Source organism: Oncorhynchus kisutch, linkage group LG24, assembly GCF_002021735.2.
Source record: "Oncorhynchus kisutch isolate 150728-3 linkage group LG24, Okis_V2, whole genome shotgun sequence".
NCBI classification, from domain to species: domain Eukaryota; kingdom Metazoa; phylum Chordata; class Actinopteri; order Salmoniformes; family Salmonidae; genus Oncorhynchus; species Oncorhynchus kisutch.
In genome coordinates, this window is record NC_034197.2 from 32,624,509 (window position 1) to 32,641,872 (window position 17,364).

Sequence of the window (17,364 nt, forward strand, 5' to 3'; positions counted from 1 at the left end):
TCAAAACTCTTCCGCAGTAGGATACACTTCTGTCACAGATTGTGTCGAACAATGAACATTATGTTTCACCGGATGTACAAATCTGAAGCATTCGGGTTGGCGTTTCCACTCGAGAACACCGAGTAGCGATTGGAGGCTTTGTTGTAGGCACGTTATTGGGGACATGAGCAGAACCCCGGAAGGGTAAAAATGGAGTCCCTAGAGAAAGCAAGTACAAGATGGGTGTCAGGGATGGAGCAGCAGTATTATCGTGAGGAGACATGTACGTGGAAAACGGAGAATGAATGGAGGGGAAAAGAGAGGGAGAAGAGGCCTAAGAGAGTGAGCGAAGAAGAGAGTGAGCTTGAGTTGGATAAAAATTGTGGAAAAAAGGGAGATGGTTTGTCAAAGAAGAATGGTAGAAAGTGTAAGCAGAGGGAGCTGAAGACAGGAGGAGAAATGGAAGTGAATGAGGGTGAAGTTATCTGAGACCGAGGAATGCACCGAGGATCAGAATGAAGAAGAGTCTGTGACAGTAGTAGTGAAGTTTATGGAAAAAGTGGACTCTTGCCTTTTGACTGATCCATTTGTGGTTTCACGGCGGGTGAAAAAAGAGTTGGGTCATGTGGAATCGGTGAGGGTAACTAGAAGTGGTGTAGTGATCATTGCTGGGCAGAAGTAAAATCCGAAGTAAAACGGATGGGGCCATAAAGGTGAATTGTTTCGTTCTCAAGAAAAGGGCACCAATGAAAGGAGTGATCACTGGGGTAGCAGTAGATATAAACGTTGACCAGCTGAGGGCAAAGTTTCCCGGTGTATGTGATGCTCGTCATTTGATGCGACGCAGACAGGGTGGTGAGAGTGGAGAAACAGAAGAGTCATTGTCTGTTCTTCTGAGTTTTGAAGTTGAGTCTTTGCCTGACAAAGTGAAGTTAGGATATATAAGTTATCCTGTACGAACATATGTGCCGAGTACATTATGATGTTACAGGTGTCAAACTTATGGGCATGTGACAGCAGTGCAGGAGGGAGGGTCCAAGGTGTGAGAAATGTGCAGAAGGGCATGAGACAAAGGAATGTGTAGTATTGGGGAAGGTAGTGGAATGTGTTTATTGTAGGGGTGCCCATGGAGCTGGGGATCAGACATGTCCCGTGCAGGTTGAGGTTTCCAGGGTTAGAGTAGAGCAGAAGTTGTCATATGCTGAGAAAGTAGAGGAAGATGGGTTAAGGGGGAGGAGTGGTGAGAGTAGTAGAGACACCAGTACAGGGGGAGGAGTGGTGAGAGTAGTAGAGACACCAGTACAGGGGGAGGAGGGGTGAGAGTAGTAGAGACACCAGTACAGGGGGAGGAGTGGTGAGAGTAGTAGAGACACCAGTACAGGGGGAGGAGTGGTGAGAGTAGTAGAGACACCAGTACAGGGGGAGGAGTGGTGAGAGTAGTAGAGACACCAGTACAGGGGGAGGAGTGGGGAGAGTAGTAGAGACACCAGTACAGGGGGAGGAGTGGTGAGAGTAGTAGAGACACCAGTACAGAGGGAGGAGTGGTGAGAGTAGTAGAGACACCAGTACAGGGGGAGGAGTGGTGAGAGTAGTAGAGACACCAGTACAGAGGGAGGAGTGGTGAGAGTAGTAGAGACACCAGTACAGAGGGAGGAGTGGTGAGAGTAGTAGAGACACCAGTACAGAGGGAGGAGTGGTGAGAGTAGTAGAGACACCAGTACAGGGGGAGGAGTGGTGAGAGTAGTAGAGACACCAGTACAGGGGGAGGAGTTGTGAGAGTAGTAGAGACACCAGTACAGGGGGAGGAGTGGTGAGAGTAGTAGAGACACCAGTACAGAGGGAGGAGTGGTGAGAGTAGTAGAGACACCAGTACAGGGGGAGGAGTGGGGAGAGTAGTAGAGACACCAGTACAGGGGGAGGAGTGGGGAGAGTAGTAGAGACACCAGTACAGGGGGAGGAGTGGTGAGAGTAGTAGAGACACCAGTACAGGGGGAGGAGTGGTGAGAGTAGTAGAGACACCAGTACAGAGGGAGGAGTGGTGAGAGTAGTAGAGACACCAGTACAGGGGGAGGAGTGGTGAGAGTAGTAGAGACACCAGTACAGAGGGAGGAGTGGTGAGAGTAGTAGAGACACCAGTACAGGGGGAGGAGTGGTGAGAGTAGTAGAGACACCAGTACAGGGGGAGGAGTGGTGAGAGTAGTAGAGACACCAGTACAGGGGGAGGAGTGGTGAGAGTAGTAGAGACACCAGTACAGGGGGAGGAGTGGTGAGAGTAGTAGAGACACCAGTACAGGGGGAGGAGTGGGGAGAGTAGTAGAGACACCAGTACAGGGGGAGGAGTGGTGAGAGTAGTAGAGACACCAGTACAGAGGGAGGAGTGGTGAGAGTAGTAGAGACACCAGTACAGGGGGAGGAGTGGTGAGAGTAGTAGAGACACCAGTACAGAGGGAGGAGTGGTGAGAGTAGTAGAGACACCAGTACAGGGGGAGGAGTGGTGAGAGTAGTAGAGACACCAGTACAGGGGGAGGAGTGGGGAGAGTAGTAGAGACACCAGTACAGGGGGAGGAGTGGGGAGAGTAGTAGAGACACCAGTACAGGGGGAGGAGTGGGGAGAGTAGTAGAGACACCAGTACAGGGGGAGGAGTGGGGAGAGTAGTAGAGACACCAGTACAGGGGGAGGAGTGGGGAGAGTAGTAGAGACACCAGTACAGGGGGAGAGGCCAAAAAGTGAAATAAGTTAGAATTTATTGCAATGGTTATTAATTGTACTGCAGGGATCGATCGGAAGTCTCTGAAAATTGAGGTCGTGTTGGCAGCTGCAGAGAGGTATTTGGGTGTGCGAGACTTGACAGCAGCAGTTACAGGGTGTGTTAAGTGGTGATGTCTCATCCTTTCAGGGTGATGGCATGAGGTAGGAATAAATACATTTAATTTGTGGAGTAAAGGGTTGCTAATTTTATTTTATATAATTTTGAAATTAGTGAGTATAGTGTTAGATGGTAAGGTATTTATTTAGTACATCTTTCTTTTTCAAGTAAAGTATAAGGGAGTTCTACTCCAGTCCAGTAGGTGGCGGTAATGCAACAAATTGGATGCCAACTGCAGTTAAATCTCATAGAAGAACAAGAAGGTGGTATTTCCACTCACCACCAAGTATGGTGATGATACGAAGCCCAGTGGCCGGCAGTGGGAGAAGTTCGAGTGAGATGGATTTCTCATTGATGAAACATTTGATCTCAATAGTTTTCTGTTCCCAAAACCAGAATATGTTACGAACAGAGTGGACACATTTTTGTAGACTTTACCCTTTGTCAAAGTTTCTAAAAAGTGTGTTGTTTAGGAGTGAAGGGGCGAATTGAGTTAATACCCACTCGACTTCCGAGTTGGCGTTCCCTAACGGAAATATGGAAATGCATGCTAGAACGAGCACTACTAGTTCTGCACACTATGATTAGTTTGCTCCCATTGGAAATGACAGGCTGTGGTCTATCTTGGGTTAGTTATAAAAAATCATTGCTTGTGCTTCCCAAGGGGCCAGGGTTCCAGGGTCACAGCTAGAAAGGATCAAGCTTTTGTCAAATTAAGGTCAGATTTGACATTTCGTAGCAGGTTAGGAGAATTTATGCAACAGGTTAGGATAATTAGGTTAAGGTTAGGAAAAGGTTAGCTAAAAGGACCGTCTCATTTCCATCAACGGTTACTCTCCTCAATTAACTTTGACCTTTTTCAAAAGGAGGCGAAAGAGGACGAAGAAGAGAGGATGCAGGAGGTGAGCAAATCTAATTGATAAAAGGCCAATGAATCGGCGTATGCGAACATGAGTAGATGACCTTGAAAACAACAGTCAGACATCTTGGAAGTCGTCTCCAGTTCTTATTATACCTCAGTGGTGCTTCCTTGCCAAAAGGAGGCTATCGAGAAGAACCGTCTTCCATTTGCCTTTTAACCAATTGACACACTCTCCAAACACTCAACCTCGTATCGGTCACAGAGGAAAGAGGACGTAGGAACGACTTTTGCCCAAATGAGAGAACCCCATGTAATGCTCCTCGGTGCCAGGCTTAGATAAAAATTCACATTCACTGTAGCTACAGAAAAAAACATACAAATTGTATTGTTTTCCATGACTTATTGTATGTAGTTATTGTTTTCCATGACTTATTGTATGTAGTTATTGTTTTCCATGACTTATTGTATGTAGTTATTGTTTTCCATGACTTATTGTATGTAGTTATTGTTTTCCATGACTTATTGTATGTAGTTATTGTTTTCCATGACTTATTGTATGTAGTTATTGTTTTCCATGACTTATTGTATGTAGTTATTGTTTTCCATGACTTATTGTATGTAGTTATTGTTTTCCATGACTTATTGTATGTAGTTATTGTTTTCCATGACTTATTGTATGTAGTTATTGTTTTCCATGACTTATTGTATGTAGTTATTGTTTTCCATGACTTATTGTATGTATACAGTGAACAACAACTGTAATAGACTCAGTGCAACATCAACCAGTCAAGTAATAATGATACATTCATCAATCACCTTATTAAGTTAATAAATAATAATAACATAGATAATAAATAATCAAATACAACAAATAAATAAACAAATAAATAAACACATTTACCTGAATCAAGAAGACTTTGAAAAATAACTATTATTACAACAACAAAGAAGTTACTGTAAATCACACCGTTTTCCTCCCTCTCAAACATCATTGCAGGTGCGATAAAACAGCAGGATATGTGCTGCAGGTTTTAGTTTCTTTAACCACACTGCTCAACGCACCTCACCTCCGTTTTGTCCAAACTCAAACAATAACAAAAGGTGCTGGGGACGGACAGTGGCGCTGTTTCCCCTAATGCAGGTTCCATCTTTAACAAGGAGTTGTATGAAAGGACAGCTCGTTTGAGAATGAGAGTGGTTCTTCATCATCCTAACACAACCACCAGACAGGAACTGTAAACATAGAAACAGGATTCAAATTGTACTGGATAAAAATCACCCACAGCTTGAAATGGGGCCATTAAATTCAAACCTTTTCTGTGGTTTGTACGTCAAGCAGGCGTGTTTGGAATCAGTGGACCACTGGTTCACACCCAGGAAGAGGAAAGGGACAGTGGAGGAAGTGAGGCTGTTAGCAGCACAGACACACTGGTTACACATGGACTCTTGGTTCCCTAAAGACATTGGGCTTGGCCAACGTAAATATCTAATGCTTGAGGTCCAGGGGCCTGGCTGGTTATTGGGCTTCCTCGAGCCAACTAGCACCCCCATCATCCCAACTCTGTTGACAAATAGTTTCAGAACATCACATCACTCATGAAAGAAACAGACAGAACTATAGATACAATCCCACATCAAATCTGCCTGTCAGGAAGACATAGATAGATGGGTCATCTGATTATATTCTAATTTGGCTCAATTTGCTGTGAATACTACATTTAAAACAAGAATGTATCCCTCAGAACCATAACTGACTGAAAAACAGACAAATGCAACTAAAATGTCTGCATGTGTAATTAGAACTGGGTTTTGAATTCAATTAATTACACAGGTACTTTGTCTTTTCAGATATTCTTAGGGGCAAATCCTAACTGCCATTTAAGTCAAATTTTCACCACATGACTAAAGCGGCAATTGTGATTTGCCCGTGTGCTTAAAGGAACGTGTGCATCTCCCCACAGTGTGTTCCCAGTAGCCCTAGCTACAGTACTACAGGTCCTGGTGGTGGTTGCTGTGAGGGAGGGGGGGTTCCCGCTCCTCTCTGCCCGGCTTGCCCTCCTGTCTGTGGGTCACCAGTCTCTGGTAGCGGGCTTGGCGCTGGTGGTCTGGGTCCACGTTCACCCAGCTGTTGGCTACCCACTTCACCCCTCGGGTCACAGGGCAGTCCCCATGGAGGGAGTATTCATCCACCTCACCCATCCAACCTGCGGGACAGGGGAGGGGATGGGGAGTTTGACTAGTGGCGCACAGTGTTACCGGAGAAAACAAGTCACAGAGAATGGAGCAGTGTGTGTGCTGGAACGTACTGTTGCCATCAGAGAGATGGTTGTACCAGAGGAGAGCAGTCCCAGCTGTTGGTTTCACCCTGAGGTTTCCTCTGTTACAGCTCTGCTGTGTGTCTGTCAGATCCACACCACCCTGCACTAATGCCTGGAGGGGACACACACGTGCAAACACAACAAACATGCAGCTCCTCTATGCTCCCGATATGAAGCATGACAAGTGCTTCTCACTCAGATTCCTTGTCATTGTTCAGCATTATGTTTGCAATAGCAGCACAATTCAGGAAATCAGTAGCCTTCTCATCATTCAACATGAAAGCAAAAACTCTTAGTACGGACAATGCTTATAGTATGGTCACCCACCTCCTCCTCATAGGTGCGATTGTCTGCCACAGGGAAAGTGGTCTCTCCGCCTCCCTCCACAGAGTTCAGGTAGAGGAACACAGTGATGTACCTGGGGAGAAGGAGGGAACACCCGTATATTAAGGGGACTATTCTGACTGGAATATGGGAGGATCAAAGTGCACATTTGTACAAACAGATGGACACCATAAAAAGATGACAACCTATGAAAATTAGAGGAAGCATATGGATACACAGACACAAAGAGACAGACCTGCAGGAGATCTCAGTGTGTGCCGAAGTGTTTCCGACCAGGCGTGTGTGTGAGCAGGTGGTCTCTGGATGGGAGGGGCTACTGTCGTGGTGGGCATGGCTGAAGCCTCCCTGCTCGTAGCGAATCACCTGCAGCGGCTCGCTCAGCTCAACCAATGGGGAGGGCAGACGCGCTAGATGGGTCACCCTAAAGAAGGAGAGGCCGGAATAAAGCCATAAAAACAGTATGACAACTGAGTTACTATGACAACAGAGTGCGTGTTACAACTGAGTTACTATGACAACTGAGTTAGTATGACAACTGAGTTAGTATGACAACTGAGTTAGTGTGACAACTGAGTGAGAGTTACAACTGAGTTAGTATGACAACTGAGTTAGTATGACAACTGAGTTAGTATGACAAATGAGTGAGAGTTACAACTGTGTTAGTATGACAACTGAGTGAGAGTTACAACTGAGTTAGTATGACAAATGAGAGTTACAACTGAGTTAGTATGACAACTGAGTTAGTATGACAACTGAGTTAGTATGACAACTGAGTTAGTATGACAACTGAATGAGAGTTACAACTGAGTTAGTATGACAACTGAGAGTTACAACTGAGTTAGTATGACAACTGAGTTAGTATGACAACTGAGTTAGTATGACAACTGAGTTAGTATGACAACTGTGTTAGTATGACAACTGAGTGAGAGTTACAACTGAGTTAGTATGACAACTGAGAGTTACAACTGAGTTAGTATGACAACTGAGTTAGTATGACAACTGAGTTAGTATGACAACTGAGTTAGTATGACAACTGAGTGAGAGTTACAACTGAGTTAGTATGACAACTGAGAGTTACAACTGAGTTAGTATGACAACTGAGTTAGTATGACAACTGAGTTAGTATGACAACTGAGTGAGAGTTACAACTGAGTTAGTATGACAAATGAGTTAGTATGACAACTGAGTTAGTATGACAACTGAGTTAGTATGACAACTGAGTGAGAGTTACAACTGAGTTAGTATGACAAATGAGTTAGTATGACAACTGAGTTAGTATGACAACTGAGTTAGTATGACAACTGAGTGAGAGTTACAACTGAGTTAGTATGACAACTGAGTGAGGGTTACCTGTTCCTCAGTGCGTGTAGTATGTGGTGTGATCCTGGTCCCTGATACAGCCAGGTGTGTCGGCTCTTCCTTTTCGGTTGGCCCCGCCTTGTTCCGCCTCGCTGCTGCAAGGGATGCTGGGACATGCCGTCACACACATGCCTGAACTCCTCTAGAGTTAACACACCTGCAGGGACAACACACGGTTAGCCCCTCTCACACAAACACCCCCCTCTCTGCTGCAAAAAATGTTTCTCTCACTCTCCTATTAAGATGTATGTTCACATCTTCCTAATCACTCTCTCCCTGTAGGGGTGTACTACTGTATACTGTTACTCTCAGCACATCTTCCTAATCACTCTCTCCCTGTAGGGGTGTACTACTGTATACTGTTACGCTCAGCACATCTTCCTAATCACTCTCTCCCTGTAGGGGTGTACTACTGTATACTGTTACTCTCAGCACATCTTCCTAATCACTCTCTCTCCCTCTCTCCCTGCAGGGGTGTACTACTGTATACTGTTACTCTCAGCTCATCTTCCTAATCACTCTCTCCCTGTAGGGGTTTACTACTGTATACTGTTACTCTCAGCACATCTTCCTCTTTCCTATTCTCCTCTCTCCTATTCTCCTCTCTCCTCTTTCCTCTCTCCTATTCTCCCCTCTTTCCTATTCTCCTCTCTCCTATTCTCCTCTCTCCTATTCTCCTCCCTCCTATTCTCCTCTCTCCTATTCTCCTCTCTCCTATTCTCCTCCCTCCTATTCTCCTCTTTCCTATTCTCCTCTCTCCTATTCTCCTCTCTCCTATTCTCCTCTCTCCTCCCTCCTATTCTCCTCTCTCCTATTCTCCTCTTTCCTATTCTCCTCTTTCCTATTCTCCTCTCTCCTATTCTCCTCTTTCCTATTCTACTCTTTCCTATTCTCCTCTTTCCTATTCTCCTCTTTCCTATTCTCCTCTCTCCTATTCTCCTCTCTCCTATTCTCCTCTCTCCTATTCCCATATTCCCCTCTCTCCTATTCTCCTCCCTCCTATTCTCCTCTCTCCTATTCTCCTCTCTCCTATTCTCCTCCCTCCTATTCTCCGGCCCTTCTCATCCCAGCCATTCTCTGTATCTGTAGCCCTGTATGCTGTTGCAGCTCCTCTCTTTTGCTTTTCCACTCCCTCCCTGTAACTCTCTCCCTTTCTATTACTCTCGAATGAGTGAACCTCCGGGCCCCCTTTCCCCTCGTCCCCCTATGAAGCAGCGCCCCAGACTAAACAATAGCTCTGGGGTGCAGGAGGGGAGGATGGAGCGAATAAGTGTGGGGTGGAGGAGTACAAGGGATCCGGGGGAATGTTAAGGAAGGAGGTTGGTAGGCCACAGATTTTAATGAGATGATGGGACACATCCGGACTGGGAAACGCAAACGGCGCCTGGCACAATGGCATCAGGTCACACACACCCTTGGCACGCACAAACACTCACCCCTGAATAATACTGGCAGGGAAAGCCTGGTACATCAGCTTTGGGAAAGACATACATACACAAACCAGGTGTAGACTTACAGTGAAATACTTACTTACGGGTCCTTTTCCAACAATGCAGTGTCCAACCCATTTGAAGGGGTGTCCACATACTTTTATTTGTATGTATGTATGTATGTACAGTTGAAGTCGGAATTGTACAAACACTTAGGTTGGAGTCATTAAAACTCGTTTTTCATCCACTCCACAAATTTCTTGTTAACAAACTATAGTTTTGGCAAGTCGGTTAGGACATTTTTCCAACAAATGTTTACAGATTATTTCACTTATAATTCACTGTATCACAATTCCAGTGGGTCAGAAGTTTACATACACTAAGTGGTCTGTGCCTTTAAACAGCTTGGAAAATTACAGAAAATGATGTCATGGCTTTAGAAGGGTGAGGCTTGCAAGCTAAAAGAACCCTGTCCCAACCGTGAAGCACGAGTGTGGCAGCATCATGTTGTGGGGGTGCTTTGCTGCAGGAGGGACTGGTGCACTTCACAAAATAGATGGCATACTACTTACAAAGCATATAGAGGTCTGTAATTTTTTTAATCATAGGTACACTTCAACTGTGAGTGATGGAATCTAAAACAAAAATACAGAAAATCACAGTGTATGATTTTTAAGTAATTCATTTGCATTTTATTGCATGACATAAGTATTTTATACATCAGAAAAGAATAACTTAATATTTGGTACAGAAACCTTTGTTTGCAATTTCAGAGATCATACGTTTCCTGTAGTTCTTGACCAGGTTTGCACACACTGCAGCAGGGATTTTGGCCCACTCCTCCATACAGACCTTCTCCAGATCCTTCAGGTTTAGGGACTTTCAGCTCCCTCCAACGATTTTCTATTGGGTTCAGGTCTGGAGACTGGCTAGGCCACTCCACGACCTTGAGATGCTTCTTACGGAGCCACTCCTTAGTTTCCCTGGCTGTGTGTTTTGGGTCGTTGTCATGCTGGAAGACCCAGCCACGACCCATCTTCAATGCTCTTACTGAGGGAAGGAGGTTGTCCATCCTCCCCTCAATACAGTGCAGACGTCCTGTCCCCTTTTTAGAAAAGCATCCCCAAAGAATGATGTTTCCACCTCCATGCTTCACACTTGGGATGGTGTTCTTGGGGTTGTATTCATCCTTCTTCTTCCTCCAAACACGGCGAGTGGAGTTTAGACCAAAAAGCTATATTTTTGTCTCATCAGACCACATGACCTTCTCCTATTCCTCCTCTGGATCATCCAGATGGTCATTGGCAAACTTCAGACGGGCCTGGACATGCGCTGGCTTGAGCAGGGGGACCTTGAGTGTGCTGCAGGATTTTAATCCATGACGGCGTAGTGTGTTACTAATGGTTTTCTTTGAGACTGTGGTCCCAGCTCTCTTCAGGTCATTGACCAGGTCCTGCCGTGTAGTTCTGGGTTGATCCCTCACCTTCCTCATGATCATTGATTCCCCACGAGGTGAGATCTTGCATGGAGGCCCAGACTGAGGATGATTGACCGTCATCTTGAACTTCTTTAATTTTCTAATAATTGCGCCAACAGTTGTTGCCTTCTCACCAAGCTGCTTGCCTATCGTCCTGTAGCCCATCCCAGCCTTGTGCAGGTCTACAATTTTATCCCTGATGTCCTTACACAGCTCTCTGGTCTTGGCCATTGTGGAGAGGTTGGAGTCTGTTTGATTGAGTGTGTGGACAGGTGTCTTTTATACAGGTAACGAGTTCAAACAGGTGCAGTTAATACAGGTACTGAGTGGAGAACAGGAAGGCTTCTTAAAGAAAAACTAACAGGTCTGTGAGAGCCGGAATTCTTACTGGTTGGTAGGTAGTCAAATACTTATGTCATGCAATAAAATGCAAATTAATTACTTAAAAATCATACAATGTGATTTTCTGGATTTTTGTTTTAGATTCTGTCTCTCACAGTTGAAGTGTACCTATGATAAAAAATTACAGACCTCTACATTCTTTGTAAGTAGGAAAACCTGCAAAATTGTCAGTGTATCAAATACTTGTTCTCCCCACTGCATACACTACCATTCAAACGTTTCTGGACACTTAGAAATGTCTCTTGTTTTTGAAAGAAATAGTTTTTTGTCCATTAAAATAATATCAAATTGATCAGAAATACAGTGCAGACAGTGTCAATGTTGTAAATGACTATTGTAGCTGGAAACGGCAGAGTTTTAATGGAATAGCTACATAGGCGTACAGAGGCCCATTATCAGCAACCATCACTCTGGTGTTCCAATGGCACGTTGTGTTAGCTAATCCAAGTTTATAATTTTTAAATGCTAATTGGATCATTAGAAAACAAGTTTGTAGAGTCACAAGCTTGATGTAATCATTGCGTGCTATGAATATGGAGTTCCTCTGTCCAGTGTCTGTTTTTTTTGCCCATCTTAATCTTTTATTTTTATTGGCCAGTCTGAGATATGGCTTTGCAACTCTGCCTATAAGGCCAGCATCCCAGAGTTGCCTCTTCACTGTTGACGTTGAGACTGGTGTTTTGCGGGTGCTATTTAATGAAGCTGCCAGTTGAGAACTTGTGTTGGTGTCTGTTTCTCAAACTAGACACTAATGTACTTGTCCTCTTGCTCAGTTGTGCACCGGGGCCTCCCACTCTTTCTATTCTGGTTAGGGCCAGTTTGTGCTGTTCTGTGAAGGGATTAGTATACAGCGTTGTACCAGACCTTCAGTTTCTTGGCATTTTCTCCAGATACTCAACTAGTCTAAAGAAGGCCAGTTTTATTGCTTTTTCAATCAGAACAACAGTTTTCAGCTGTGCTAACATAATTGCAAAAGGGTTTTATAATGATCAATTAGCCTTTTAAAATTATAAACACAACGTGCCATTGGAACACAGGAGTGATGGTTGCTGGTAATGGGCCTCTGTACACCTATATAGATATTCCAAAAATCAGCCATTTCCAGCTACAATAGTCATTTACAACATTAACAATGTCTACACTGTACTGTATTTCTGATCAATTTGATGTTATTTTAATTTGCTTTTCCTTCAAAAACAAGGACATTACTAAGTATCCGCAAACTTTTGAACGGTCGTGTATGTTTTATAGCTTTTAAACCTTTGCCATATTGTGGATTCAGAGCCATTTACCTAATACAACTGAGGGTTTTCTTTAATGGAAGATTCTCTAATGTCAAACCTGTAGGGTGTGGTGTACCGCAGGGCAGTTCTGTAGGCCCTCTACTCTTTTCTATTTTTAGCAATGACATGCAACTGGCATTAAAACAAAGCCTGTGTGTCCATGTATCCTGATGATTCAACCATATACGTGTCAGAAACCACAGCCAATGAAGTCACTGAAACCATTAACAAGGAGTTGCAGTCAGTTTTGGAATGAGTTGGCAATAATAAACTGGTCCTGAACATCTCTAAAACTAAGAGCATTGTATTTGGTACAAATCATTCCCTAAGCTCTAGACCTCAGCTGAATCTGGTAGCAAATGGTGTGGCTGTTGAACAAGTTGAGGAGACTAAATTACTTGGTGTTACCTTAGAATGTAAACTGTCATGAGATGTTCTGCTTTTTTGACACCACACTCCACAAAGCAAGTCCTGCAGGCCCTAATTTAGTCTGATCTTGATTATTGTCAGGCCGTGTGGTCAAGTGCTGCTAAAAAAAGACCTAGTTGAACTGCAGCTGGCCGGGAACAGAGCGGCATGTCTTGCTCTTCATTGTAATCAAGAGGGCTAACATAAATACTATGTATGCCAGTCTCTCTTGGCTAAGAGTTGAGGAGAGACTGACTGCATCACTTCTTCTTGGGCACAAGGACTATGATGGTCTGCTTGAATCAAGTTGGTATTACAGACTGGGTCAGGGAAAGGTTGAAAATGTCAGTGAAGACGCTTGCCAGCTGGTCAGTGCATGTTCTGAATACACGTCCTGGTATTCAGTCTGCCTTGCGAAAGTAAACCTATTTAAAAGGTCTTACCTCACATTGCCTACGGAGAACGAGATACACACACACACTACAAAGTACCTGCTGAGCTGGCCTCCTGGCCGGTGAGTATCTGTCGTAAGTTCTCTGGGCTCAGCCAGGTCCCGTCCCGTGAACGAGAGTGGCTCAAGATCTGGGACAGAAACACACAACCACAAACTAATGAGCTGCCAGCCGCTCTCTATCCCTCCCTCTCACCCACCCACCTCTCCCTCCCTCATCCCCCTCTCTCTCACTTCCTGTCTCTGCAGTAGTCCGTCTTGGTCCAGGTCTAGCAGGCTGAAGGTCTCCTCGGGGCTGAGGGAGAGCAGTGGCTGCAGTTCCTCCTCCTGGTCTTCTGGTGGCACTGTGGCCTGGCTCTCCATCAGACCCTTCAGCTGGGCCAGCTGCACCACCACACCACACTCCTCCTCAGACAGGAAGCCAGGAATCTCTAACAGGAACAGAGAGAGGGGGACCCATACGTCATTGATTACCTGTACAACGTCATGCTCTGGGTAGAAGTGTAATGTATGGGCCAGGGTGACCAGGGTTTCCCACACTAATGTTTAGACAGGGCGTGCTCCTATTGGCCATTATTAGTCATTATAAACTGGGTGGTTCGAGCCCTGAATGCTGATTGGCTGACAGCCGTGGTATATCAGATCGTATATCACGGGTATGACAAAACATTTATTTTTACTGCTCTACTTAAGTTGGTAAACAGTGCATAATAGCAGTAAGCCACCTCGGGGTTTGTGATATATGGCCAATATACCACGGCTAAGAGTTGTGTCCAGGCACTTTGCGTTGTATCGTGCATAAGAACAGTAGAGTTCTAGAGTCTAGAATGCCCTTCAAGCCAATCAGAAACGATTCAACATTGCCATGGTATAATTAAGCAATTAGGCCCGAGGGGGTGTGGTATATGGCCAATATACCACGGCTAAGGACTGTTCTAGAGTGTGCATTATTTCCCTATAATGCATGGTATATTTGCACGGTAGAATTCAATGGCTATAGTTCATTCTTACATGTTCTATGTTTGAGCTGCTTTTGAAAGAAGTCGAATTGAAAACATTATTGGCATTGTTGAATTGGATTTTAATAATGGCAAGCTAGGACTGATGGTTTGGTTAGCTAAACTAGCTACCTAGGACTGATGGTTTGGTTAGCTAAACTAGCTACCTAGGACTGATGGTTTGGTTAGGTAAACTAGCTACCTAGGACTGATGGTTTGGTTAGCTAAACTAGCTACCTAGGACTGATGGTTTGGTTAGGTAAACTAGCTACCTAGGACTGATGGTTTGGTTAGGTAAACTAGCTACCTAGGACTGATGGTTTGGTTAGCTAAACTAGCTACCTAGGACTGATGGTTTGGTTAGGTAAACTAGCTACCTAGGACTGATGGTTTGGTTAGGTAAACTAGCTACCTAGGACTGATGGTTTGGTTAGGTAAACTAGATACCTAGGACTGATGGTTTGGTTAGGAAAACTAGCTACCTAGGACTGATGGTTTGGTTAGGTAAACTAGCTACCTAGGACTGATGGTTTGGTTAGGAAAACTAGCTACCTAGGACTGATGGTTTGGTTAGGTAAACTAGCTACCTAGGACTGATGGTTTGGTTAGGAAAACTAGCTACCTAGGACTGATGGTTTGGTTAGGTAAACTAGCTACCTAGGACTGATGGTTTGGTTAGGTAAACTAGCTACCTAGGACCGATGGTTTGGTTAGGAAAACTACAGTGCCTTGCGAAAGTATTCGGCCCCCTTGAACTTTGTGACCTTTTGCCACATTTCAGGCTTCAAACATAAAGATATAAAACTGTATTTTTTTGTGAAGAATCAACAACAAGTGGGACACAATCATGAAGTGGAACAACATTTATTGGATATTTAAAACTTTTTTAACAAATCAAAAACTGAAAAATTGGGCGTGCAAAATTATTCAGCCCCCTTAAGTTAATACTTTGTAGCGCCACCTTTTGCTGCGATTACAGCTGTAAGTCGCTTGGGGTATGTCTCTATCAGTTTTGCACATCGAGAGACAGAATTTTTTTCCCATTCCTCCTTGCAAAACAGCTCGCGCTCAGTGAGGTTGGATGGAGAGCATTTGTGAACAGCAGTTTTCAGTTCTTTCCACAGATTCTCGATTGGATTCAGGTCTGGACTTTGACTTGGCCATTCTAACACCTGGATATGTTTATTTTTGAACCATTCCATTGTAGATTTTGCTTTATGTTTTGGATCATTGTCTTGTTGGAAGACAAATCTCCGTCCCAGTCTCAGGTCTTTTGCAGACTCCATCAGGTTTTCTTCCAGAATGGTCCTGTATTTGGCTCCATCCATCTTCCCATCAATTTTAACCATCTTCCCTGTCCCTGCTGAAGAAAAGCATGCCCAAACCATGATGCTGCCACCACCATGTTTGACAGTGGGGATAGTGTGTTCAGGGTGATGAGCTGTGTTGCTTTTACGCCAAACATAACGTTTTGCATTGTTGCCAAAAAGTTCAATTTTGGTTTCATCTGACCAGAGCACCTTCTTCCACATGTTTGGTGTGTCTCCCAGGTGGCTTGTGGCAAACTTTAAACTACACTTTTTATGGATATCTTTAAGAAATGGCTTTCTTCTTGCCACTCTTCCATAAAGGCCAGATTTGTGCAATATACGACTGATTGTTGTCCTATGGACAGAGTCTCCCACCTCAGCTGTAGATCTCTGCAGTTCATCCAGAGTGATCATGGGCCTCTTGGCTGCATCTCTGATCAGTCTTCTCCTTGTATGAGCTGAAAGTTTAGAGGGACGGCCAGGTCTTGGTAGATTTGCAGTGGTCTGATACTCCTTCCATTTCAATATTATCGCTTGCACAGTGCTCCTTGGGATGTTTAAAGCTTGGGAAATCTTTTTGTATCCAAATCCGGCTTTAAACTTCTTCACAACAGTATCTCGGACCTGCCTGGTGTGTTCCTTGTTCTTCATGATGCTCTCTGCGCTTTTAACGGACCTCTGAGACTATCACAGTGCAGGTTCATTTATACGGAGACTTGATTACACACAGGTGGATTGTATTTATCATCATTAGTCATTTAGGTCAACATTGGATCATTCAGAGATCCTCACTGAACTTCTGGAGAGAGTTTGCTGCACTGAAAGTAAAGGGGCTGAATAATTTTGCACGCCCAATTTTTCAGTTTTTGATTTGTTAAAAACATTTGAAATATCCAATAAATGTCGTTCCACTTCATGATTGTGTCCCACTTGTTGTTGATTCTTCACAAAAAAATACAGTTTTATATCTTTATGTTTGAAGCCTGAAATGTGGCAAAAGGTCGCAAAGTTCAAGGGGGCCGAATACTTTCGCAAGGCACTGTAGCTACCTAGGACTGATGGTTTGGTTAGGTAAACTAGCTACCTAGGACTGATGGTTTGGTTAGGTAAACTAGCTACCTAGGACTGATGGTTTGGTTAGGAAAACTAGCTACCTAGGACTGATGGTTTGGTTAGGTAAACTAGCTACCTAGGACTGATGGTTTGGTTAGGAAAACTAGCTACCTAGGACTGATGGTTTGGTTAGGTAAACTAGCTACCTAGGACTGATGGTTTGGTTAGGTAAACTAGCTACCTAGGACTGATGGTTTGGTTAGCTAAACTAGCTACCTAGGACTGATGGTTTGGTTAAGTAAACTAGCTACCTAGGACTGATGGTTTGGTTAGGTAAACTAGCTACCTAGGACTGATGGTTTGGTTAGCTAAACTAGCTACCTAGGACTGATGGTTTGGTTAGGTAAACTAGCTACCTAGGACTGATGGTTTGGTTAGCTAAACTAGCTACCTAGGACTGATGGTTTGGTTAGGAAAACTAGCTACCTAGGACTGATGGTTTGGTTAGGTAAACTAGCAACCTAGGACTGATGGTTAGGTTAGGTAAACTAGCAACCTAGGACTGATGGTTTGGTTAGGTAAACTAGCTACCTAGGACTGATGGTTTGGTTAGGTAAACTAGCTACCTAGGACTGATGGTTTGGTTAGGTAAACTAGCTACCTAGGACTGAAACCAGGCCTATCTGTGTAGCCATTCACTTGCTTGCCTAGGACATCAGACTCAACATAATGATACTGGAATCAGTGGTGGTGTCCATGTTAGCATAACAACAGACAACAAGAAGCCTTCAGGTGAGCCCAGGTCCATGATCAAGGATTTCC

At 44.2% G+C, this 17,364-nt stretch overlaps 1 protein-coding gene and 1 long non-coding RNA gene across 2 annotated transcripts in view; one reads left to right on the forward strand and one right to left on the reverse strand.

Annotated features, from left to right (window-relative positions):
- LOC116356854 (uncharacterized) lies at positions 1-4,604 on the forward strand. The gene is made up of 2 exons (XR_004205149.1): positions 1-262; positions 3,713-4,604. It is a non-coding gene; the product is annotated as an uncharacterized LOC116356854 (long non-coding RNA).
- LOC109880028 (transmembrane prolyl 4-hydroxylase) overlaps positions 4,424-17,364 on the reverse strand; it is a 23,806-nt gene continuing 10,865 nt past the window's right edge. Inside the window, exons 3-9 of the mRNA XM_020472256.2 lie at positions 13,416-13,612; positions 13,222-13,312; positions 7,722-7,887; positions 6,607-6,792; positions 6,354-6,444; positions 6,015-6,138; positions 4,424-5,912 (exon numbers count right to left, since the gene is read on the reverse strand). Coding sequence (XP_020327845.1) covers positions 5,698-5,912; positions 6,015-6,138; positions 6,354-6,444; positions 6,607-6,792; positions 7,722-7,887; positions 13,222-13,312; positions 13,416-13,612 — 1,070 coding nt within the window. The 3' untranslated portion in view covers positions 4,424-5,697. The remainder of the gene's footprint in view (positions 5,913-6,014; positions 6,139-6,353; positions 6,445-6,606; positions 6,793-7,721; positions 7,888-13,221; positions 13,313-13,415; positions 13,613-17,364) is intronic.